The sequence below is a fragment of the Rana temporaria genome, chromosome 12 (genome assembly GCF_905171775.1).
Source record: "Rana temporaria chromosome 12, aRanTem1.1, whole genome shotgun sequence".
NCBI lineage: Eukaryota > Metazoa > Chordata > Amphibia > Anura > Ranidae > Rana > Rana temporaria.
The window spans coordinates 97,076,858-97,104,236 of NC_053500.1; the positions used below are offsets into that span (position 1 = coordinate 97,076,858).

The 27,379-nt window shown below is 46.6% G+C and overlaps 1 protein-coding gene across 1 annotated transcript in view; it reads right to left on the bottom strand.

Annotated features, from left to right (window-relative positions):
* Positions 1-27,379, bottom strand: part of LASP1 (LIM and SH3 protein 1) — a 271,510-nt gene that overhangs the window by 23,324 nt on the left and 220,807 nt on the right. The window contains exons 5-6 of the mRNA XM_040329778.1: positions 22,702-22,852; positions 10,410-10,510 (exon numbers count right to left, since the gene is read on the bottom strand). Coding sequence (XP_040185712.1) covers positions 10,410-10,510; positions 22,702-22,852 — 252 coding nt within the window. The remainder of the gene's footprint in view (positions 1-10,409; positions 10,511-22,701; positions 22,853-27,379) is intronic.

A 27,379-nucleotide genomic window follows, 5' to 3' on the forward strand; every position in this document is an offset into this window, starting at 1 on the left:
TAAGACCGGGACCGCCGATTGCCAGGGGATTGCAAGCTGCAGCCTTATATACAATCCCCCTGAACATTATCCCTTATGGCTGAACTGCACCTGGAGGAAGCCTGTACACCACCTTGCTGGACTGCAGCGACACACAGGGGAGCATGAACCAGGTATGTAGCTTACACACCCTCAAGTGGCGGATTTTAGGCAGTACACTTTACAGAAAGAAGAAATCCATATGTGAACACACAGTTCCTTAGGAATCTTCACTTACCTCTCCTGCCGCAGGACTCTGCTGATAAAAACAGTCAGACACAATTTTCACCCATCACGGCAGGCTATATACAAAACCTTCAGGGACCGGGTTCCTTAATAGGGCTTCCGCTCCCCTGGACCTGTATCACACCCAGCCAGAACAAAACTTTGTTATCTGGAACATAATCAAAGCTCTGGTTTCCTGGGTGCAGCTCTTCTAAGAGAAGCATTACAGGCAAAACTTTGCTCTTCCTTTCCAAGGCCCGGGTACTACCCACTTTGGCCTTAATGGCTCTTTGGATGGACCTGGTTGTATGGTTCTTTAACCGTGACCAACACCTTAGACACTGGTGAAAAAACGGAGGTACTCCCGGTATGGGAGGGGTTATATAGGGGATGGGACTTCCTGTCTTGGGTGTGCCAGTGTCCATCACCTAAAGGTAGGCCTATAACCCATAGTTATTACAATGCAGCTCTGTGTTCCGTGATGTACAAAAAAGAAATGGAGCTGGTAGTAATTTCACACTGTTTTTTTTCCCTCCCAGTTTACTTTTAAATGTAGTCCTTTAACCACTTAAGACCCGGACCAAAATGCAGGTAAAGGACCTGGCCAGTTTTTGTGATTCGCACTGCGTCGCTTTAACTGACAATTACGCGGTTGGAGCGACGTGGCTCCCAAACAAAATTGGCATCTTTTTTTCTCACAAATAGAGCTTTCTTTTGGTGGTATTTGATCACCTCTGCGGTTTTTATTTTTTGCGCTATAAATAAAAATAGAGCGACAATTTTGAAAAAAAATGCTATATATTTTTTTTTGTTTGCTATAATAAATATCCCCCAAAAATATATAAAAAAATACTTTTTTTTCCTCAGTTTAGGCCGATACGTATTCTTCTACCTATTTTTGGTAAAAAATAAATAAATAAATAAATCGCAGTAAGCGTTTATCGATTGGTTTGCGCAAAATTTATAGTGTTTACAAAATAGGGGATAGTTTTATTGCATTTTTATTAATAATTTTTTTTTACTACTAATGGCGTCGATCATCGATTTTTTTCATGACCGTGACATTATGGCGGACACATTGGACAATTTTGACACATTTTTGGGACAATTGTAATTTTCACAGCAAAAAATGCTATATAAATGCATTGTTTACTGTGAAAATTACAATTGCAGTTTGGGAGTTAACCACTAGGGGGCGCTGAAGGGGTTATGTGTGACCTCATATGTGTTTCTAACTGTAGGGGGCGGGGCTGAACGTGTGACATCATTGATTGTGTTTCCCTATATCAGGGAACACACGATCAATGACAGCGCCACAGTGAAAGGGGAAGTTGTGTTTACACACAGCTCTCCTCGTTCTTCAGCTCCGGGGACCAATCGTGGGACTCCAGCGGTGTGTGGGTCCTGGAGCTTTGGACCGGGTCGCGGGCGCGTGCCCCCGACCCACGGCTGGGCACTTAAAGAGGACGTACAGGTACGTGCTTGTGACCAGCCGTGCCATTCTGCCGACGTATATGTGCAGGAGGCGGCCCTTAAGTGGTTAAAGGTAAAAATCAATCTTATTGGTGTGCGGTTGTTGTATTGCAAGGCAAACGAATAATAAAAAAAAAAAAAAAAACACATTCCACAGACAAAATATGTGTTGCTAATGTATGCAGTCGCTGAGACGGTCCATAAAAATCGTAATTGTTCCATGTGACTACATGCAGCTTTAAACCTAAAAGCAAACGTGTCATATTATAGCATACCAGTTTTCTTTTTCAGGCTTAAAGGAGTTCTCTAAGCTAAAACTTTTAACCCCCGCTGTGCCCGGGCTGTAAAACTATACAAAATAAACTTTCACTTACCTGCCTACGATCCCCCGTTGTTCCGTTATCGCCGCCCGTGCTCCGGTTCCTGTCAGCTTCCTCTTCCTGCGGGTCGGTGACTCACCGTGCGCTTAGCCTATCAGCGGCCGCAGCAATGTCCCGCCGCGGCCGCTGATAGGCTGAGCGCACAGTGAGTCACCGACCCGCAGGAAGAGGAAGCTGACAGGAACCGGAGCACGGGCGGCGATAACGGAACAACGGGGGATCGTAGGCAGGTAAGTGAAAGTTTATTTTGTATAGTTTTACAGCCCGGGCACAGCGGGGGTTAAAAGTTTTAGCTTAGAGAACTCCTTTAAAGGGTCACTAAAGGAAAACATTTGTTTAGCTGAAATGACTGTTTACAGGGAATAGAGACATAATAGTTAACGGATTCCTTTTAAATATGATTAAAAATGGATAAAAACCCAATCATATAATGTGCCTTCAGTTTAGTTTAGTTTTTGCTGTTGTTTGCTGGTTCTCTGATGTACAGAGAGACACTAGAGGGCAGTCAGCCAATAGAAAGCAGTGATACTTTGTCTAAAACTCCTCAGCACCAATCCAGTTTCGTTTTACACATAGTAATCACACCTCCTTGATTAGTGACCACCGTGAGAAATCTCCCAGTACTGTGGTGATCAGGAAAGAGACAACCAGGAAGTGTCCAGAACAAAGAGGATTTACAGCAACATCAAAGCAAAAACGAACAATGAGGACATGAAACCAGGACTGCAGTAAGGTAAAGGAAGCTATTTAGCTAAAAAAAAAAAATTCCTTTAGTGACCCTGGAGTTGTAAAGGAAAAATAGGATTTTTTGTACTCACCGTAAAATCCTTTTCTCTGAAGTCCATGGACGGACACAGCTCCTTAAATCTTGACAAGTGGGTTATGTTCCCTGTTTACAGGAGAGGACTAGGCAGAAACATGTTAAATAGTTAAATACATGTTACATTAACAGAGTTGAACAGCCCCGCCCAGGGGGCGGTCCCTCCAGACATAACCCTCCTCACTGCAGCTTGCAGCCTCAGTTCGTAACAAGCAGTACAAACCTAAAAAGGAGGGGTGGGAGCTGTGTCCGTCCATGGACTTCAGAGAAAAGGATTTTACGGTGAGTACAAAAAATCCTATTTTCTCTTATCGTCCATGGACGGACACAGCTCCTTAAATCTTGACAAGTGGGACGTCCCCAAGCAGTGTCAAAAAACGAGGGGTGGGAAATATATCAGTAAAAACAATTTTAACTTCACCCCAAAACAAGCAGAGCTCCTCAACGGAGGAGGTGCAACTTTAAACAGCCGCCGGCAAAAACTAGCGGCTGAAAAAAACATCATAAGAGGCACTCACAGCAACCATGTAAATTCTGGAAAAAGCGTGAACGGACGAGCAAATCGCCGCCTCGCACACCTGTGAGACCGACGCATGATGTCGAAAAAAAAAAACCCAGGAAGCACCAATTGCCCTGGTCGAAAGTGCCGTGACCGGAAAGGGGGGCCCGCCCTTAGGAGCATAGGCCTGTATGACGGCCTGCCCGATCCACCGAGAAATGGTGGTCGACGAGACCGCCAGGCCCTTTTGTGGACCAGACACCGACACAAAAGAGAGTCAGAAGCTCCGAAATGGAGCCGTAGTAGGCTGGTATACCCGCAAAGCGCGTACCACGCCTAAAGTATGAAAGGCCGAAACCTCCTTCGGAAGAAGGGAAGGTCGCGGGCGCACCATCACCTAATCCTTATGGGGGATCAAGCATGGCGGCTTGCAAGACAAGACCGCCAACTCAGAAACCCCTCTAACAGAGGTAAAGGCCACTAAAGGGGCCACCTTCTGAGATAGTGTCAAGAGAAAATCTCTCTGATGTTTCCCAAAGGAAGGTTCCTGAAGAACCGAGAGCACCAGAGTCAAAACTCATGGGGGAAGAGATGGGCCAAGAGGGGAAAGTATATGACAAACCCCTTGCACACAAAAAAAGGGGACCCACCAGGGAACGGGCCGCAAAAAGGCCACTAAAAGAACACAGCCAAGGCTGAAATCTGCCCCCAAACGGTGCTTTAAGCAATTTTTAGATCCAATCCAAGCTTTAAAAACAGCAGGACCCTGGACATTGAAAGTACGCCCGTGGACGTCACTCCATCCCTTCGCACCAAGAGAGGTGCGACGGTAGATCCTCCGGAAGAAGACTACGGTGCCCTGTTGAGATGACCGAGTCAGACAGACCCTGGTCACCTAAAGTCTGGCTTCCAATAACCATGTTAAGCAAGTCAGTGACTGTACAACAGGAGGAAGTATGGGACCTTGAGACAGGAACCTCCTGCCCTGGCAATCGCCAGGGTGCCTCCGCTACCAGGCGCCCGATATCAGCGTACCAAGGACGCCGAGATTAATCTGGAGCGATTAGAATCATCGGGATCTCCTCAGCATCCACTCTGTGGAGCAGCCGAGGAAGCAACTACCATGGAGGAATGGCAAAAAATCACCGATACAGACAACACAGGGCCACCAGCGCGACTGACGCGTCTGTACAAGATCACTAGACCTGGCCACTAACTGACACCCTTGCGGCGGAGACAAGCTGCCAGGAGATCCATGCCATGTGAGGCTCACCTCCTGCAAGGGAGCCGAAACACCCCAAGCACAAAGACCAGTCGCCCTGGTCCAGCATCTGGCGACTCCAGTAGTCTGCCTGCCGGCATACCTGATGGTAGACTGAAGCCACGGCCGTGGCGTTGTCCGGCTGAAACCAGATTGGTCGACCACAAGGAGAAGCATAGCCTGATCGCCTAAAATAGTAGGACAATGAACAGTAGACAGCACCTGGTATTCCCAGGCGGTCTTCCACCAGGCACTAGCCAGGCCCGACCCTGGGTAGCTACCGAGACCAGACACATTCAAGGAGGTGTGGTCATAGGTCCACGCAAGTCCAGCGACTCAGGGCCGACTGGACCCCCCAGTTTTGTGAACCTCCAGGTTCACAACCCGTGAGCTGGCATTCGTCGTAAACACCGACCACTGGAAGGAAGGGACAACTTCCCGGACCGAAGAGTCGGGAATCTCTGTCACCAACTCAGAGAGACTCTGACTAGGTGGCGCACAGGAATCTAATGATTTCAGAGACAAGAGATTTTTACCACCTGGACAGTAGATCCACTGGAAAACCAGGGTGTGGAACTGGGCATACAGTACCACCTTGAAGGAGGCTACCCACAGACCCTGAACCAGCAGGCGCCCGGAGAGAAGACCGATTGCGTGATGTCAATACCTTCTCCGCAGACTGAAGAGTCTGCAATTTCTCCAGGGGAAGAAGGACCTTTGCCACTGAGGAGTCTGGATCAACACTAGATATTCCAACGCTGAGTCGGAACCTAGCATGCCCATAATTTGAACCCTGGGTCGCACACATGTAGGGCAGGCTTGCTGCCACTGAGCTACACTTTCTGGCCTAAACGTTTAACATCCACCCGAATCTTCGGAGGGTCTGAATGGGAATAACCCATCCACTAGGTCGGAGACAGAAGCTGCTCTCAGAAGAAAGTCGTCAAAGTAGCCAATGAGGCAAAGCCTCGCTGTCCCAACAAAATTCAAATAAGTGCGAGCTCCTAGCTGAAAACCCATGGTGCTGACGCCAGATCAAAAGGGAGGGCCACAGGCTGACAGAGACCCTTCTCTCATCACGAAGCACAGAAAAAAACACTGTGACATGTGCAAAACGGGACATGCATGTATGCGTCCCTGATGTCCGAGGACGTCAGGACATCCCCCGGATGAAGCGCAGCTACCACCGAACAAATGGATTCCATGCGGAACTACCCGACGTTCACAAAGGTATTTAGGGCCTGAGGCCCATAGAAAACCCCAAAACTCTCGTCCTGCAGGAAAGGTAAAATTACCTTGCAGCTTAGCAAAACCCACACTGCCCAAGGCAGACCGACGTGCCGGGAGGGGAAGACACAAGGACAGAACTTTGTTCTGTGGATAGGAGGAAACCCTATCTAGTACTCCGAAGAGACCACCTCGCAGACCCACTAGTCGGAGAGCAGGGAGGTTTCACTGAATTGTGAACCTGCAAGCCGCCCCTCCCACCTAGAGACAGGGAGGGAAGGCTATATACATTGGCAGGATTTGGGTGCCGGCGTGATCGGCTTATGCACCCAGGGACAGATTAGTCCCCCAGCTGGGCCTTTGACGGCCTGGGAGGGTTGCCCCTAAATAATACACACACATAGTGTGTATGTATATTATGTAGGTGTATGCACACATGTCTTTGGAGGAAACCGGAGTACCCGGAGGAAACCCACACAGACACAGGGAGCGACAATGCAAGCTCCAGGCAGATTGGCGTCAGTGTGCAGATTCGAACCAATGACTCTTTTGCTGCCAAGTAATGGAGTTAAGCACTACACCACCGTGTGCATAAAACCATTCTGAAACAGACGCCCTGGATAACAAGGGCGCAGCATTCAATGAAGCATCACAGACCTATATGAGGCCCTGGACCAGCTGGTCCGCTAGGCTAATAACCTCAGGAGAGAGTCGGTGCTCCTCCACTGTCTGGTGCAAAATGCTCACTCTGTGAGTTGTATACAGCACTAGGGGTCAGGACTACTCCAAGATGGCCGCCGAGCGTTCAGAACGCGGCCACAGGAAAAAGGCCAGCACAATGTAAGCTGCGCCATAGCGTGGTTACGACAAAATGGGCGCCAATGGGAGTTTTCAATGTAATTGAAAAATCTCCCAAAAAATAGCGCCAGCGACCACTGAGACCCCAGTGTAGTGGCCACAATAGGCCGCAAGCCAGACCCCAGCATGGTAAACATGGAACGGGTCAGTACTTCGGATCTTCTATCAGTCAGATCCATACAAGTAGGGGTTCCCGCCCGGCGGTGAGGGACTACAAAAGCCCTCAGTGGCTTTTCTCATTCCGCACCTCAGAAATTATCAAAGAAGGGCACAGAAGGAAAAAACCTACACAGCGGTCTGATTTGTGTGATCCAAAAAAGACCGAGCCCTCAGCGGAAACCCAGCTGCACTATGCAGCTTAGGAGAGTCCCTTGCAGCAGTAAAAAGCGCACCCATAAATGCCTTATTCTGCCTTTTTTTTTTTTTTAAACTAGGTACCTAGTCCATGGCTCCATAACAGAGCATTCCCCAGGGGATAACGGGGGAAGGGGGCACTCTTTTACCGCCCGCCCGCAGTCCACCCCCACCCTGGCACAAACTGTGTCCAGGACTAACAATAAAAACTCTGTGGGAATCACAGGAGCTAAAACCTGCTGCCACCACCAGCATGTGGGGAAGGACCCAGATACTGACTCCAATATTTACATATAGTGTGTATTATATGCACACCTGTCCATACAAATAGACAAAAGCTCCTAGAGCCCTATTCAGGGCCTCTCACCCACTTGCTGCGCTGACCAGGGGTAACCAGGGGACTCCCTCAGGAGGAGACTGCACAGCGCTGCCTGTGAGGAAAAGAACCGTGAGGTAACTTTTGCAGGGACCTGTGTTTAAACAGGAAAAGCCTCATAGGGCTGTTTTATTTAAGGATAAGACACAGATACAGCATAAAAAGCAAAACCGTTACAGGTGTCACCAATCAGTCAGCGTCTGCTGAAGTATAATCATAAACATCTGTGCTCATCACAGGGCTTTTTACCTCACAGGAAAGCCCAATACAAAAAAGAAAAAACACAGGCCAGATAACAGTCCCCTCAGGAAGGCCCCCTCCCCCCTGACAGCGGCAATGTTAGCAATGCAGCAAGGGAAAGGAGCAGGGAAGTAAGGGGAAGGGACCCCCGAACCCCAGGAATGCCCAGCTGTACCAACCCACCGAAGCAGGAGGGACTGTACTTACCCGTCCGAGCGAGGACTCGCTGACGCATTCCTGACAGACCTACAACCGCAATGGAGGTAGCTGTCGGCCCGGTCCACTGTGATTGAGGCAACACCACAGCTCAGTCATATGTGGACCTCGGAGCAAAGCTCACCGGCCACCTCAGGAGTCATGAGGTATGGCGTGGCAGACCAAGCCTCTTTGCAAAGGTGTGGCCACGCTTGCTGGTCGGACTGAGTAGACTACAAGGATCTATAATATCCAGCCTGTCTCTCAGCCAACAGTTGAAAGAAGATTCTTCAAGAAAAAGTAAAGTAAAATAAAATAAAATTTCTCCTCAGGGCGCTGGGCCCAAAGGGAGCCATACGTCCTTCTCTGCTAGGCAGAACGAAACTGAGGCTGCAAGCTGCAGTGAGGAGGGTTATGTCTGGAGGGACCGCCCCCTGGGCGGGGCTGTTCAACTCTGTTAATGTAACATGTATTTAACTATTTAACATGTTTCTGCCTAGTCCTCTCCTGTAAACAGGGAACATAACCCACTTGTCAAGATTTAAGGAGCTGTGTCCGTCCATGGACGATAAGAGAAACATTTTTTGCCTAATGTCTGCAAGGTAGACAGAATAGTGCAATGATTCTGTTAAAAAACTAGTAAATACCTATTAAATTCCTTCATCTATATTACCTCCGGCGTTCTAGTTTGTTCTCTCATTCACTTCCTGGTTTGCGGCTCTCGTTCATGTAAGAACTACATTTCCCAGTATGAATTGCGGCACGCCCAGTAATTCACACCTCCTTGAAGTCTCTAACACGTAGAGAGCGTCCTGCCGCACAGATGTAGTTCCCAGGAGGGGGCGAGCACGTTACTGACCACCGCAGTAAAGCCTCTCTTCAAGGTGGTGAGTAACAATTAGACAAGCAGGAAGTGAACAGATAAGAAATAGAGCAACTTCTGAGCAAAAACGAACAATGAGGAAGTGAAAAGAGGAATGCTTATTATGAAAAAAAATGTTTCCTTTACAACCCCTTTAACTTTGCTCTGGCCAATGTTAGTGATTCCATCTCAAACCTGACCTCATGAACATACAATGGAAAAAGCCCTGCCTGTACACCTTAACGCTTTGTTAGAACAGATGGTGTCGAGATCTAGGTGGTGTCGAGATCTAGGTAGAATCAATAATGAAGATTTGCCTGCACAATAGAAACAGGATTCATTATGGCAAACACCACTGCCCAGCTCCATCGCAAACTACAAAACTAAGCAAAGATTTTTCCTAGCTGGAAGGTCCAGAACAGAGCATCTAAAAAAGTAAGCTGCAATTAAATATTTTTTGTTATGCTGTGTGAATAGGGACATGTAACAAATATAAAAAGGAGGGGTAGTAGCAGCTCCAGCTCACAATGCCCTTTTTTGACAATTGCTTGTTTGCAATAAAGTTAGTAACAAATTATTCTCTCAGACCAGCATATAAAGTTTGTGAAACCTGAACTTTGCATCAAACCTCATTGAAGTCTAGGGTCACTCAACCTCACTACGAGCCGAACCCTGGCAGATTTGCTCATTCCTACACCCTCAGTCAATATAGTGACCCGAGTAGTCATTTCCCAGGGGAATATGCAGCCAACCTTCAGGAAAATTAGTCCCAAGGCTCTTCACTTTAGGAGAAATACTGTGACAAGCAACTGAGGAACATCAGTCGAATGTAATCCTACAGTGCATGCACAACACAGTGGTCGCCACTGCTGAGTTTTAAGCAGTGATATAATATTGGACCCCTATTTAAAGCAAAGATCTACAGTCAGTCAATGTCTGAACGTGAATGACCACAAGGATCTAGGACAGGGGTGTCCAACTCAATTTCATCATGGGCTGCATCAGCATTCTGATTTCCCTCAAAAGGGCTGGTTGTATCTGTAAGATTAGATGTCCAGAGCCACCATCAGAAGTTGAGTCTCCCACTCTCCCTTACATCACAGTGCACCCCCCCCCCCTTCCTTATGCTGCTGCTAGGAAGAAGCTGGATGCATTGCTTGAAAGTAAGGGTCTGGCGTAGGACCAGAGGAGAGCTGGAGCTCTCCTGCAGGAGAGGTGCGAGGGCCACATTAAATGGCCCGGATTCGGATCGTGGGCCTTTTGTTTGACACCTGTGATCTAGGATATCCAGCTTGTCTTTCCATAAGCTTTTGACTGAAAATAAAAAAGATAAAATATCCCTACCCCCTGCACAAATCCGAAAAATAGCTCTATGACTATCAGGATAAGATGAAGCTCTCTAGCAGAGATGGGGTTCTGTCATTAGGTATTGCCAGCTCCATTGGTTGCTTTATCTTGCATCCTAACTCCTGCAAGGTGTTGATATAAACCTACTAGTGAATTAAATAAAGTGCTAAGCCAAGTTATTAACACTAATAATAAGGAAACTCGCATGGAAAATGTATACATTTTAAATAGCCAGCTGGCAGACTTCAAACGCTCTTTAGGAAATGGTACTTACTCCTCCTGCAGGGGCTGAGTGCTGGGTAGTGACAGGAGTCACTGGCTCCTGGTAACCATATTTAGGCGGCTGCTGTTGCTGCTGTCGCTGATGTTGATATGCTAAACAAACATACGAAAGACAAATAGGAGCAGTATTCGTTAACATCTGTCTTTGGTTATCACTTATCTAAATCCAACACCAAAAATATAATTTCTTTCTTGTCCATCGAGGGACAAAGTAAATGAGTCATGTGGGTTATGTTGTGGCATTAAGTAGGTAAACATTCTGGATCCATTTATTTTTTATTATTTAAAAAAAATATATCAAATCTATCAACATACTCAGTTCTCCGCAAATACTTTTATCTTACAAGGTTTTTTTCTTAAACTGGCATTTACACAGCAGCTATCTAGTTCAGCCAATACTTGGTTCTGCCTCAGTGGCTGTACCCAGACCCCAGTGGAGAGAAAATTGTGAAGCCTGTCTGGAATGTGACCTTCAGGCACTAGGCTTTGCCAATGGTGCTTTCAGGACCTTGTTTCCCATGTCAGTTTAAGGTCTAGTTCACACCATGTGCAGAGATGTCAGTTTTTCTGCATGTGTTCTGAGAATGCACAAAAAAACTAATTGTTCTCTATGTGCCCTGTTCACACCATGGCACTGGTATCGTGTGTAGATTTTTTTCTGCGCAGGAATTTGCAACACGTTTGAAGTTATCTGCACGAAAGTAAACAAAGTGACAATAGCCCTCTAGTGTGAACAAGGCACATAACTGACATGCACGAAAACGGATGGCAATGTGCATAAAAACTCACTGAAATGTGCATGAAAACTGATGTAAACTCATGCAAGTAAAAGCTGTGTGATTTTCCCATCACGTATGGTCTGAACAAGCCCTAAAAGCATTATCCCGTTCCAAAGCAGTTGGCACAGCGAAAGCAATAATGGGTAAAGAGAACAACAAAGAAGTACTTTTGCAACTTAGGGAAAATAAATCCATTGAGGAATAGAGTGAGTGGGATAGACATTTTTACCATGGTAAGAATTAAAAGATCCTAAGGCCCCTTTCACACAGACGGATAGAATGGTGCTTTTAGCTGTGGATTTTACCACAGCTAGAAGCACACAATGCTTTCCTATGACATCATTCACACACTACGGTTACCTGAGGTTTTGTTCCCTGCGGTTTCGTGCGGATAGAAAAAATAGATCTCAATGCGTCCAGCTGCGAAATCCCGCAGCTATCGGCACATAATCACAGGTAATCGCAGTGCACTATGTCAGCTGCGTTTGGTATGAATCTTGAGGGGGAACTCCACGCCAAATTTCAAATAAAAAAACAGTAGGGGTTCCCCCTACAGGAGCATACCAGGCCCTTGGATCTGCTATGGATTTTAAGGAGACAGCAGCGTGGGGTTCCCCCCAAAATTCATACCAGACCCGTATCCGAGCAGCAGCCCGGCCGGTCAGGAAAGGGGTGGGGACGAGCGGGCGCCCCCCCTCCTTAACCGCGCCAGGCCGCATGCCAACATTGGGGGGTAGGTGCTTTGGGGCACCCTGTGGCCCCCCACCCCAAAGCACCTGTCCCCATGTTGATGAGGACAGGGCCTCTTCCCGACAACCCTGGTCGTTGGTTGTCGGGGTCTGCGGGAGGGGCGCTTATCGGAACCTGGGAGCCCCCAGATGCTGGCCCCCACCCTAGGTGAATGAGTATGGGGGGGGCGCTTTCTTTAGCTCTTTTACAGCGGCCCCCTCCCAGGCTTCTTCTTTGCCGGGGGGGGGTGGAATGCGTTGGTCTTCACCGCCGTCTGGTTCTCTTCCGCCGGGGGGCGCTTTCTTCTTTAGCTCTTTTACAGCGGACCCCCTTCCGGGCTTCTTCTTTGGCGGGGGGTGCTCGGGCTTCCGTCTTCTTCTTCGATGTTGACACGTCGCTTCCTCCTGCTGTAATGCCGTGTGCGCGGCTCGCACCGATTTATATAGGTCTCTTATGACCTCACAGTCCCATCATGCTCCGTGCACCTGGAGCATGATGGGACTGTGAGGTCATAAGAGGCCTATATAAATCGGTGCGAGCCGCGCACACGGCATTACGATGGGAGGAAGCGACGTGTCAACATCGAAGAAGAAGGCAGAAGGCGACAGAAGCCCAGGCACCACCCGCCGAAGACATTGAAGAAGCAGCTCGGGAGGGGGGCTGCTGTAAAAGAGCTAAAGAAGAAAGCGCCCCCCCCCCCCCCGGCGGAAGAGAACCAGACGGCGGTGAAGACCGACACATCCCCCCCCCCAAAGACCGGGAGGGGACCGCTGTAAAAGAGCTAAAGAAGAAAGCACCCCCCCCCCCGGTGAAGAGAACCAGATGATGGTGAAGACCTGCACACCCCCCGCCCCCCCCCCAGAAGACATCGAAGAAGCAGCCCCCCTCGTAAAAGAGCTAAAGAAAAGAGGGGGGCACCGGAGCTGACTAATAAATTACTTTAATAACCCTGTGTAGTGTTTTTTTTTTTTTACATATTTTTTCCGCCAGGTGAATGGGTAGGGGTACCCCATACTCATTCACCTAGGGTGGGGGCCGGCATCTGGGGGCCCCCTTATTAAAGGGGGCTCCCGGATTCCGATAAGCTCCCCTCCCACAGACCCCGCCAACCAACGGCCAGGGTTGTCGGGAAGAGGCCATGTCTTCATCAACATGGGTTGCTGCACTCAATGGCAATGGTGAGGCTGCATTGGTTGCAATGGTGAGGCTGCACTCGATAGGCTGTATTGGTTGCAATGGTGAGTCATCATTCATGGCAAGCAATGGTAAGGCTGCATTCATGGCAGGCAATGGTAAGGCTGCATTCATGGCAGGCAATGGTAAGGCTGCATTCATGGCAGGCAATGGTAAGGCTGCATTCATGGCAGGCAATGCTAAGGCTGCATTCATGGCAGGCAATGCTAAGGCTGCATTCATGGCAGGCAATGCTAAGGCTGCATTCATGGCAGGCAATGCTAAGGCTGCATTCATGGCAGGCAATGCTAAGGCTGCATTCATGGCAGGCAATGCTAAGGCTGCATTCATGGCAGGCAATGCTAAGGCTGCATTCATGGCAGGCAATGCTAAGGCTGCATTCATGGCAGGCAATGCTAAGGCTGCATTCATGGCAGGCAATGCTAAGGCTGCATTCATGGCAGGCAATGCTAAGGCTGCATTCATGGCAGGCAATGCTAAGGCTGCATTCATGGCAGGCAATGCTAAGGCTGCATTCATGGCAGGCAATGCTAAGGCTGCATTCATGGCAATGTAAGGCTGCATTCATGGCCATGCTAAGGCTGCATTCATGGCAATGCTAAGGCTGCATTCATGGCAATGCTAAGGCTGCCATTATGGCAATGCGAAGGCTGTGCGTGTTATACGCCGATAAATACGGTATATCCAAATAACACGCCCAAGCGCATCCTTCGTCCTGGGCAGCAAAATAAATATATACAGTATATTCAAATAATACGCCCAAGCTCATCTCTTCACCACACACAGCCACAAAGGCAAGAGAATTCTTGGTGGACAGTGTATTAGTTGCTCGGACGAACACACTTAGACCGAATTTTAATGGTTCAAGGAATGTCAGGCAAAATAGTCGGCCCTCACGCATGTTCACTTCATCAAATCTGGCCATCTTTGAAAAAAGTTTGGACACCCATGATCTAGGTGGAGTGGGTTCTTAAAGATGGAATCAGAAAACATGTTAAACTTGTAGATTAGCAATGTTGCCTGTCACACATCTAACAACCATGGCCTATTGTGCATGTAGGCGCTGCTTAGAACCCCTAAAAAGATTAATCAGAGATCTGTGCTGTAACACAAGGACACTACACTACTTGTGCTGTAACACAAGGACACTGATCAATAAGAGGGCCTGTCTTAACACTACCCTGTTTACCCTGACAGACCACCTTTTTTTTTTCTTTGTCATTTTTATATCTTTACGTCAGCAAAGACTAAAGGAAATCCTACTTAAGGGTAATGGATTAACAGAAGCTTGATCCCTGGGTTTAAGGCATACCCAATCTATGGTCTTACTTACGCCCGAGTGCCTACTTCTGGATATTAAAGTCCATAGCAGGAGTAGAATGCTCATACTGCTACATCTAGTACTGCTAGAAGGGTGAAATGAAGGCCATGCACCGAACCGGAACCTATTCTGTCTATACATCTTTATACTTCATCTTCAGGCCATAATACTCCTCTGAACAGAACTTCCCAAGTTCATACTGAACAGGGTGATTCTTTATCGCCTTCCTCCAGTGTCCTATAACCCTACTGGGCTTCAACCCTAAGAAATTGTTCTGGCATCCCTGCATGTAAGGGGCTAAGGCTTTCCGACATGTGACGTCTGCAGCCAGAACTCCTGGCCCCTCCACAGAAAAGAGGGCTGAAATACAAAAGGTGATACATGCATCATTAATATCACAAATAAAAAAAGGTCATAAACTGTGGGTACAGCATAATAGATTTAGACACAAGCATAGACAATGTTGTGTATCTGAGTGTGGCTAGCTAAACCAACATATCAAATATGGGAAGAGACCCAAATCTGAACTTCAATGTAGACAAACAGTCCTCACAGTCTGGTGTTCTAATGTGCGGCCAATATGTAAAAACATTAAGACACACACAAACCCTAAATGCTGCGTGTTTCTGAAGTGCAGCTAGCTAGGTCATAACTGATATAAAACACAGAAAGGACGGGAACCCCATTAACTGTTGTGTTTTACTGATGTACAGCAAAACAAGACTCAACACAGAAAGACCCAATCTACTATGTTGCGCATTTCTGATGAATGTTTCTCTTATGCAGTTCTGTCGTGCAGTCAGATAGAACCAACACTGAGAAAGGACACCAGCGACCTGCAGCATTGTGTTTTTCTGAAGTGCAGAAAGGTAAGGTAGTATGAAACAGAAAGCACCAACAAGCTTAAATGTTGAGTATTTCTGCTGTGCATCAACATAAAAACAGACAGCCTTCACAGCTGCGATCTTTCTGGTGTACTGCAAAGTAAGGCAATAACTCTATGATGTCTATTCCTGTTGTGTAGCAAAACCTCAACCAGAAGGGACAGATAAGCGTAGGGCTCCCACACAGCCAACAACCCCCTGCTGCTGCATGTCCCTAGGAAGCAGCAAGGTAGAACAATGAGAAACAGAAAAGACACCGCTCACTGCTGTGCCTTTCTGATATGCAGCCGATAAGGCAATAAATATAGGACATACAGGACACAAACAAACTGTGTACCGTATTTTCCGGCGTATAAGACGACTGGGCGTATAAGACGACCCCCTAATTTTCCAGGAAAAATTTTGATTTTGGGATATACTCACTGTATAAGACTACCCCCTTCCGTCTAGTCTTTCTGGAAACTGAGGGGGAGCCAGAACCGCTGACAGAAACAGGCTTTTTCAAATCTCACTGTGCCATTACATTACATGCCCAGACTGTGCCATTACATTACATGCCCAGACTGTGCCATTACATGCCCAGACTGTGCCATTACATTACATGCCCAGACTGTGCCATTACATTACATGCCCAGACTGTGCCATTACATTACATGCCCAGACTGTGCCATTACATTACATGCCCAGACTGTGCCACTGTGCCATTACATTACATGCCTCCACATTGCCATTACTTGCCCCTCACTGTGTCATCACTTGCCCCCACTGTGCCTGAACTTGTTGCCCCCCAGTGCAATAACCGCAAACACTCACTTTTTTTTTTCCAGCTGTGACAGTCCCCCATGCTGCGAGCGCAAATGATTTCAAAGCCGCGCCTTCTCTTCAGAGTGCTCTGTGATAGGCGGCACACAAATTTTCCCAGCAGCGCCTCTGTTCTGTTTTCCGCCTATCACGGACATCTTCTCATCTCGTCCGAGGATGAGAAGGCATCTGCGATAGGAGGAACACAGAACAGAGGCGCTGCTGGGAAGATTTTTGTTCCTTCTATCACAGAACACTCTGAAGAGAAGGCGCGGCTTTGAAATCATTCACGCTTGCAGCATGGGGGACTGTCACCGCTGGAAAAAAAAAGTGAGTACTGAGACCGTACCCGGCGTATAAGACGACCCCCGACTTTGGATGCATGTTTTTGCATCCAGAAAGTCGTCTTATACGCCGGAAAATACGGTATGTCGGATATGTAGCAATATACAAATAAAGAGCAGAGATGCCACCATCCTCAATGTGACTCCCTGCTGAGCAGCAAAAACAAATCAGAAAAGGACTGCTGTGTCCTTTCTGATATGTAGCCAATAAGGCAGCATATGCAAGACAAAGGGCAGACAACCTTAAATTTTGTTTATGTCTGGTGTGAGTAACTTGTATAACGCTACAAATGCTAACTAAATCACCTCAAGGCGCTGTATCCAATATCGGTGTCCAGCCGCGCTTCAGAATAGATGTGTCTTAAGTTTTTTTCTGAAGGCCCGATTGTTCACTTCCATCCGAATGTCTGTAGATAGAGCGTTCCATAGCCGCGGTCCTTGGACTGCGAATCTTTGTTCTCCTTTAGATTTGTAGCGGGACTTGGGATGTGGAGGAGGTTCTGATTAGTTGAGCGTGGGGCCCGATTTGGGGTGTAGTGTTTTATTTTCTTGCATAAGTATTGCGGCGGATTCCTTGTGTGCATTTGTGGGTTAGGCAGAGGGTCTTGAATGTCACCCGATCCTTTACGGCTAGCCAGTGGAGGGACCTTAAGACCAGGGAGATTTGCAACAGGTAAAAAAAAAAAACATGGGAACCAGTCTGGCTGCAGTGTTCTGGACAACTTGTAGACGAGACATCTGGTATTTGGGTAGTCCTAGGTAGAGGGAATTTTCGTAGTCGAGTCTGGAGTTGATGAGTGTTCCCACTACTACTGTTGTGTCGTCTTCCGGGATGAAGGGGATGAGTCTACGCAGCAAGTGGAGAAGATAGCGAGATCCACTGACCACTGATCCTATTTGTGCGTCCATAGACATGTCTGAGTCAAAGATTACTCCTAGGCTTTTTTACTTTTGTGCTTGGGGTGATGGTTTGTCCCAAGATGATGGGAGGAGTCAATGTCGTTCTAGATTTTGTCTTCTGGTTTGCGTGGAGAAAGAGAAGTTCTGTTTTTGATCTATTAAGTTTGAGGGCGCTCCCTGTCATCCAATTATCTATCAATGTCAGGCATTTTTCTAATCCATGATATTGATCTTTTTTGTTGGCGATACGCAGATATAGTTGAGTGTCATCCGTGTAGGAGTGGTAGAACAGGTTTTGTTTGCTAATAATTGTGAGTAGTGGGCGGAGGTAGATGTTGGAGTACAGCGACGGGGGTGATCCTTTAGGGACTCTGCATGGGACGGCTCCTAGTTTCACTGTCTGATCGATTTTCTAGGAACAATGCGAACCATGGTAGATTTGAGTTTGCGACTCCGCGTAAAAATTGAGTATTGTGGTCTACTGTGTCGAACGCTGCACTTAGGTCCAGCAGCACCAGGAGACAAAATTCTCCTTCGTCCGCTGCTTGGAGAGCATCATCCCATATTTTGAGAAGTGCCATTTCTGTCCCGTGGCCTGGGCGAAAACCTGATTGTAGTGGGCCCAGGTGGTTGTTGGAGTCCAGATGGAGTTGTAGCTGTTGTACTACTACTTTCTCCATGATTTTGGAGACGGTGCCAAGGCTTTTTATCGGTCTATGGCAATTTGGGTCTTTGGGGGGTCAAGGTTTGGTTTCTTTAGGAGGGGGTTTGATTATGCCTTGCTTGAGAGCAATTGGAACAATACCTTCTTTGAAAAGATTGGTTTATGAGATGTGTTATGGTGGGTGCCAAGATGTCGGTTCATTCTTTCAAGAGTTTAGTAGAAATTACGTAGTTTGGTTTTGAAGTGTCTGAGATTTTTGATGATACTTTTGGTGATCTCAATGGTGATTGGTAACAGCGTGAATAGCGTAGATTGAAGAATATTTATATTATTGTTTTTTTTTTTCTTTGGCTGGGTGAGGTTGGTTGTTTTTTTTCTGCAAAATTATTTCACGAATATTTTCGATTTTGTCAATAAAATAATCAGATAGTTCATTACAGAATTCTTGTGTTTCGTTCGCTGGTGGCTCTAGACAGGTGGGGTTCATAGACTGAGCGATTAGTATGAAAAGTTCGCTGGGGCGGTTTAGGGCTTTTGCGATGGTATTGGAGAAGTGTTCTTTCTTCGCTTTGAAGATTTCTATGTGGTATTTCTTGGTAACTAGTTTGTAGATTTCCTTAATTGCATCTCTCCTCCAGCTCATTTGCGTTCTTGCTTCAGCAATTTAAGAGCGTCATTGAACCTGCTAGAGTTGTTTTTGCAGGCAAGTGCTCTGCGTTTTAGAGCGACTATGTCTGCTGTTTGTAGTAATGCTTTGTTAAGGAGGTTGAGGGTTTCTTCCGCTGAATGTTTTTAATTGACCATTGTTATGTTATTTGATAGTGTGGTTTTGAAGAGCTGTGCGTGTAGTTTCTTCTGTGATCTTGTCCAATATATTGTTATTGGATATGTTGGTTTTTGGAGGCTAGTGTTGGTAGTCATTTTGAATTTGATAGAGTGGTGGTCTGTCCATGATAAAGGCGAGTTGTCCAGTGTGTTGATGTACATTTTCTATTTGAAAATCAGGTCAAGAGTGTGCCCTGAAACATGTGGGAGCATTTATCAGTTGTTGCAGACCCAAATTTTCCAGTTGGTCGATGCAGGAGGTGGTGATGGGGTCCTGGGTAGAATTAGCCCAGAGGTTGAAATCCCTGAGTAGGATGAGGTGTTTAGTTTTCAAGGTGTACGTCGAGATGAATTCGGTGAGAGGTGCGAGAAGGCGAGTCTTTGGTCCCGGTGGTCTGTAGCATAGCAGTATGTGGACGATGTCCTGGGCTGTAGTTTGGAGTTGCAGGGCGAGTGTTTCCATGAAAGGTACTGAGTTCTGTAGAGTTTGTTTGATGAGAGAGAAGTGGGATTTGTAGATCACTGCAAGGCCTCCTCCTCTTAGCCCTATTCTATGCTCGGTTAGGATGCACTAGTTCTCGGGTACGAATTCTGCTAGGATGGTGTTACAGTCAGGTGTTAGCCAGCTTTCCGTGATAAAGAGGCAATCTGTGTTGTGTTGGGTGATGAAGTCGTGAATCTCCTGTCTGTGCTTGACTGCCGATCTAGTGTTGATCAGGGCTATAGGTGTTGTGGTTGGAGTGATGCCATCCTGTTTGGCGTTCAATTAGCGATTGCTCCTTAGTAGGTGTTCATTCCTAAGAGTTTTTTGGATGGAGGTTGGTAGTCTTGTGGCAGCATTCCATAGGCTACGCAGGGAGTCCACTGAGTATTTAATGTTGATCATGATGAGAAAGTGCAGAAGGCGATGAGATGATGCGATTGATGATGTGCGCTGATAGGTTGATGCTGGTGCGGTGGTGATGGCGAGGATGATGGTGGAATCCCAATACACCCCACACTTCACGGACTACCCTCCCTAGTTGATCCAATATAACAATTCTAAATAGAGATAGCACATCCATATTGAAGTGATTTGGCATGCGACTCAACATGTCAAATCGCATGCCTAAAATCGGCAGCCATTGCCGTTAATAGCACTGTCGGCACAACGCCACTTTGCGGTGCTGCACCGATTACCAATGGCAGTATAAGTACTACCCCTGACACAGGTTCAATTTGTATTTCTGCAATGTAGCCCAAAAAATCAATCTATACTACTGCCTTTCTGATAAGCAACCAAAAAGGCAGTAATGCAGGACACAAAAACCCAGACAAACCACAATCTTGTGTATGTCTGATGTGCAGCAATATAACAATTATGAGCAGAGATGTCACAAGACTCAATGATGGGCATTTCCACCATGCGGCACAAAACCAGAAAGTACAGACCTTCACTGTTTTTTTCTGATCTGTAGCCAAATAAAGCAGTACCTTTAGGATATAAAGGACACCAAACAAGCTTCAGTGCAGTTCTGATGTAAAGCAATATACCCCTTATGAGCAGAGATCACAAATCTCAATGTGTATTTCTGCTGTGGCACAAAAACATCCCAGCAAGGACAAACCTTCATTACTGAGGTCTACTGATGTCATGGTACCTACCTTTATGAAACGACCAACAGGGACAATTTATTTTATAGGCATAGCCTGGGTTGTAGATACAATATCCAACCACTGCACAATTAATAACTTGTTAAGTCGTATACATGGCCTGTAGTGAATCTACCAGGCACCCCCCCCCCCCTCTTCGCTAAATTCACCCCTACTAATGTACCACAACCGGGCATGTAGGGAGAGGCTGGCAACCTACTGTTGGGATAACCAGTGCCTGATATAAGAGGGAGCTGTGGCTGGTGGTTTTAGCAGTAGCTTCTGGGCTATTTGTATCCAGACCCCAGGTCCTGCACTACACTACTCAGTATATACACAGTGAGGGAGTGAGGGGAAGGGAGAGCAATGCTTTGCTTACCTTTTTCCCCATCTGAGGTGGTCTAGGCACACTTGCTCGTCTGTACCACTTGTCCACCATCTCTGATGAAAGAGGGAGCTGTGGCTGGTGTTTTTAGCAGAAGCTTCTGGGTTATTTGAATCCAGACCCCAGGGGAGATTATCTCAAATGCCCAGAAACCATCTGGCTGGAATTGGGGATTTTGCAGCTAAATTCCCAAGGCAAAAGAAAAGTACTCACCATTGTCGTCTTCCCCCTTTGACACAGCCACCTGGCTTGCTTTTCCATCTTTATGGTCCACACGCCAGGAGGATAGCCGACATAGTGCCCCCCCCCCCCCCCAACTGCTGTCCCCATAGGGAGCTGCAAGGTTAGGCTGTGTCCTGCACTGTACCAGTCAGTATATACACGTAGTAAACTGGTGCCTCCTTGCACTGCGAAAGGAGGATGTGGGTGCCTGCTCCTGCCGACACTCAGCCTTTCCTCCTGGGTAAGAAAGCCACCGCCATTTTCCCGTAGACTGAAAATAACGTGGGCGTTTACTCACAACCAACTGCTTACGCAGAAAGGTTAACAGCTGAAGGTAACCAGGTCATTGTAAGCAGCAAAGACTATTCAATGTGTAAACCATATACAGTGTCTCTTCCATATAGGGGCAATAGCAGGAAGACAGTATCCTGAAGGAAAGAAATTGGCAGTAACAGAGCATGGAGTGAAAACTTGAGAGCGCACAAGTCTGCAACAGCTCTGGTCTTGGACAGCGCTCTGCGGCAGTAAATGAGAAATCTGTAAAGTACCACTGGCAGAGCCTAATGTAGAAGGTCACATTACAGGCACAGGCCAGATACAGACTCCAAGGGGTTACCAAGGATAAGCTGACCTGGATAATAACATAGAAAGCCCAGCTCAGTAGTGTGTGAAAAAAATCTTAAAAATGAAAACAAGACCTCCATCCTCCTAGGACCTACGCCAAAAAAAATGAGGCATTGTGAGTGCTTACACCTGGGCTGGTCAACAGCTTTGTTTGCCAGTGTACAAATCCTTCAGTATATATTTTTAAATACATATATCCTGTGTCTCTTAACCACTTGCCTACTGGGCACTTTCACCCCCTTCCTGCCCAGGCCAATTTTCAGCGCTTACACACTGTTTGAATGATAATTGCGTAGTCACACAGCACTGTACCCAAACAAAATGTATACCATTTTTTTCACACAAATGGAGCTCTCTCTTGGTGGTATTAAATCGCCACAGGGTTTTTTATTTTTTGCTAAAAAAAATAAAAAAAAAAAAAAAGACCGACATTTATTTTTCTTTCACTGATGTGCGCTGATAAGGCTGCACTGATGGGGGACACTGGTATGCACAGATTGGCGGCACTGCACTGATAATCAGGACACTGCTAATCAGTGCCCTGATTATCAGTGCCCAAGTCCCTTTTAGAGATGCCAGTTATCGGCTCTCTTCTCCCATCCTCATGCTGACAGCATGAGGAAAGGAGTGATAATGGATTGAACACAGCTGATCACATGATAAAGAGCCACTTGATTGGCTCTTTACCTCATCACTGCGATCACAGGGCATGCCGCCTGCGCCCAGCAGCAGGCGCGATCACAGGACTCCATCCTATGAAGGTGTCCCAGAACTAGACGACTGCACTGTAGCAGTCATTCGGCTATAGCGCAGTCGACAAGTTGTTAATGGACATTAAAGTATTTACGGTACATTTCTTTATTGTTCATGGTCTGAGAACAGATGCACTTTAAAAAAAATATATACAATACAGGTCTTTAAAATGTCTAAATTTGACTGGATGCTCTACAAAAGAACAAATAATTGTTTTGCTTCATTACCTGAGCTACTGGCTGGGGATTGATGGGGGGGCATGCTCTCTGAGGGAGTTCGGCGATAATTGCCACCATCTTCAGAACCTCTACGTTCATCTCCTGCATCAATGGAGAGACTACCCATCCGGCTCTTCTCAAACTCTTCATGATATTTAATCTAAAAATAAAGGTGTTTTAGAGCTCCCGTTCACAAAGGAAACAATCACAGCCAAATGTACAGTAGTAGTATATCATGACCACATAGTCGGGAACTTTGTTAGAGGCTACACAATCACACTCATAAAACTAATGTAAACCCAAATAAATGCTAATAAACATCTCTTTTGGCTTGTAAACATATCCTTGCAAGTTTTTTCGCGGTTTTGTATGTGCACCCTTGAAATGGAAAAAAATTACAATATCCCAAATTGTCTGACATTTTTAAAACCATTTACATCTTGTGGAATTTATAGAAATAAATAAAAAAAAAAAAAAAAAAGCCTTTACAGCTTATTAATTTAACATTAATCATGAGTGATGGCCTGATATTTGCTCTTACTCTGCAAAATGGGTATGCAATGCACATGGGGGCAGAAGGCTTTCAAAATTTGGTTTGGGTGTTCATTTTATTAACCACCTCCACCTTACCAGTAGGCCAATTCTGACACTCACATACATGTAAAAATATTTTTTTTTTGCGAGAAAACTACTTGAACCCCTAAATCGTTTTGAAAGCAGAGACCCTGGAGATTAAAATGGTGGCTACAATTTTTTTACGTTGCATGATATTTGTGTAGCCATTTTGAAAACACACATTTTCAAAAAATAAACCACACACGCTTACATTTTTAGTGCACACACATAGAATACCCAAGTTTTTCTCCATAGGCGACACCTTAAAAGCCTTTACAGGTTAACAGTTTTAGGAGTTACATAAGGAACCCTAGTGGTAGAATGATTGCTCTTGCTCTAACATTTGATGCAATACCTTACATGTGGTACGATTATCGCTTACATGTCTGCATATTATTATCAGGGCTTGACAAAATCCAGGCACCCGGTCGCAATTGCGACAATAAATTGTGACCTGGCGCCCGCCGGTAATTGAGGCCGCAGCTTTGCGGCCTACACATGGCAGCAAAGCTGCGGCCTTAATTACCGGCCGTCAAGGGCCCGTGGGTGCGCACGAAGGCACAGGATCCTGGGTCTCCGTGCGCCCCCCAGCGCACGATCGCGGTGGGCCCGCGACGGCCGGTAATTAAGGGCGCGGCTTTGCGAAGGCCCAAGCTTCCTTCTGTGACCTGGCACCATCTGGTGGTGGCCGTTGGCATTACAAGTAAAACAGCAGTTCTAATGTGTTTTTTCACTGTTGCCACTGCCATCTCCTTCCCTCGAATTAGAACCCCCAAACATTATATATATTATATATTCGAACACCCTAGAGAATAAAATGAAGGTCGTTGCAATACTTTGTCACACCGTATTTGCGCAGTGGTCTTACAAGCGCACTTTTTTTTGGGAAAAAATACAAAAAAATGTAATTAAAAAAAAATAAGACAACAGTAAAGTTATCCCAATTTTTTTTTATATTTTGAAAGATAATGTTACGCCGAGTTTATCGATACCCAACATGTCACTCTTCAAAATTGCATCCGGTCGTGGAATGGCGACAAACTTTTACCACTTAAAATCTCCATAGGCGACGTTTAAAAAAAATTCTACAGGTTGCATGTTTTGAGTTACAGAGGAGGTCTAGAGCTAGAATTATTGCTCTCGCTCCAACGATCGTGGCAATACCTCAAATGTGTAGTTTGAATACCGTTTACATATGCGGGTGCTACTCACGTATGTGTTCGCTTTTGTGTGCGAGCTTGGCGGGACGGGTGCGTTTTCTGGCTTTTAACTTTTTTAGCTGGCTCCTAGACCCAAGCAAATTTGTCAAACCCTGTTTTAATTATTATTTAGGTACTTATATAGCGCTGTCAATTTACACAGTGCTTTACATATACATTCACATCGGTCCCTACCCTCAAGGAGCTTACAACCCAAGGTCCCCAACTCACATTCATATACTAGAGCCAATTTTTAGACAGAAGTCAATTAACCTACCAGTATGTCTTTTGGAGTGGGGGAGGAAACCGGAGTACCCGGAGGAAACCTACGCAGGCACAGGGAGAACATGCAAACTCCAGGCAGGTAGTGTCGTGGTTGGGGTTCGAACCAGCAACCCTTTTTACTGCTAGGCGAGAGTGCTACTCACTACACCACTGTGCCACCTGCATATGGGCACAAGGGACGAGGGTGCTTTAAATATTTTATTCATTCTTAAGTCACTTATATTTTATTACTTGTTTAAACTTTTTTTACACAGTCTCTAATTTTTTAAATCAACTTTATTGCCATCTCAAGGGATGAACAAAATTATGATAGCATGGGTCGTCTTTATGGAGAGCTCTGGGGTCTATAGGACCCATATCTCTCCACTGGCCTCCAAAGCATATGATCAAACAGAGATGGATTTAAGTGGATGCTGTACAACTCAGTAATGGCTTGTAAACAACCAACCAAAACCAGAAGTGACAAAATCCTCATCACTTCCAGTTTCTTTCATATCAAATGGGAAGCAGGTACGGATGCAACTTCCTCCACTCCCAGTGCTTTAAAGATCCAAAATGATAAACATTTAATTTGGCGGGGGTGTGTCCAGCCGCGTGCATGCTAGAAGCTCCATAGCCGAGCTCTGTCAGCATCGCTGTCTCTTTGCCTTCATCCTTCTGGCACATCTGTTTCCACTGGTCCCCACAACCAATCTGTGTCCGCCGGGAAGGTCAAAAATGGGACATCTGCCCCAAAATTCACAGGGGATTGGCTCCCCCTGGAGCTCCCAAGATGGCTGCGGTGGCCCGGCAGCTCACAGCGTACTACCCCAGTGTGACAGATTCAAGAAGGGGACGATGAGTACTTCTGGGTCGGGGGTCCCAATAAATCCTCCCCCGCTGCCCCAAGCAAAAAAACTAAGCGCCCTAGTACTATCATGGAACTCTTCAATCAACCCCCCCCCCCCCCCCCACAGTCTTCACTAGCTCCTCGGTCTCCCGCCTTAGCTAGGGTGCCCACGTGTCCCGGATTGCCCGGGACAGTCCCGCAACTAGCAGGTCTGTCCCGGGTCCTGGTCCATTGCGGGACAATAGAGTGTCCCGGAATGGAGTTGACAGAGCGAGCAAAACCTGCGGTAGTGCTGCCACTCGCTCTGTCTCCAGCTCCACCTGAACTCTGGTCACTTGTTGCTAGGGCCGCCTGGCATCTAACAACCAGTGACCTCACAGCTGCGACTCTCCCCAGCATGCAAAGCGGAGGAGTTTGTTTACTTTCCTCCTCCGCGCCCAACGCTCTCCAGACGAAGAGGCTATCAGGACTCAGCAGGGGAAGCCCCAAAGACAATAATCCAGCGGCTCAGACACATTGTAATGCTGGATTACTGTCTGCCGAGGAGAGAATGTGGCAACTCCAGTGAAGAGCGGGGGCAGGGCTGTGTCTGACAGGATGGACAGTGCCTGGGCTTTGCAGTGAGGATCGGGGCCTCATAGGCCTGCCCTTCCTCCTCGGTGACTGCTGTCCCTGGACAGGAAGTGACAGGGAGTGCAGCGATGCAGTGCAGGAGGACACTGCAATCACTTACTTGGCTAAGTTGGCTGGCAGCTCACACTGGTGTGCCTGTGTAGAGCAGTCGGGAGTGACTGATAGAACAGCACACAGTCAAGAGGGAGATCTCCTGTCACAGCTTCTTCTGCTCCCAGAACAGGGAATTCCATGCCTTGAGCCCTTCATCCAGATTATCATGGGTGGGTTGCAATCTGTGCACTAAACTGCTGTATGAAGTTTCCCAGGTGAGTGTCTCTGCTATAGACTGTACACATCTGATATACAAGGTCCAGAGGATGGCAAGTCACTCAGTAAAACTTGTATTAGATTGCTTTGTGAGCGTCAGGATTTTTTACTTAGTAAAGTAGCCATGTGCCAACTAGTGTTGTTACTTGTTATCCATAGCAGCCAATCAAACTGTACCTTACATTGTCATCAGCTACATCTGATGGGCTTCTGTACTTGTGCATATAATCATTGCTTATTACTGTTTATTCTGCATTGCTGTTTAATAAATGAGGCCTTTTGTGTTTGTAACTTTGCCAGGTTATGTAACTGAATGCATTCTAAATGCCTACAATTCTTGTAATATGCTTGCTGCTAAGCAGAATGAGGGGAGCAGCTGTGTAAAGTAACCAGTCAGCTTCTAGCCTCAGCTTGTTTGGTTAAGCTTTGAAAATGAAAGCTAGAAGCTGATTGGTTGCCATGCACAGCTGCTCCAGTCTTAGTAAACTCCCTTTAATGTATGTAATCAGTGGCGGTGCGTCCATAAAGGGCGCACGGGCGCCACCCCCTCTCTCCTGCCATCCCTCTATCATTGATAGATTCATGCATTGCATGAATCTAGCAATGATCACCACTGCCACCCCCTATTCAGGCACCCAGCCCCTTTTCGGGCGCCGGGAGCCAGAATTACAGTGGCAGGGTATTTTTTTGAAGAACCTGATTAGAGCCATAGGTTCTAATAGGCATAAAAAAGTTGACCTGCGAGCGCCATGTGCCTGCGTTTGATGGGCACAGTGGCGGCAATTGATGATTTTTTTTTCAGTTTGTTTGCGCCCCC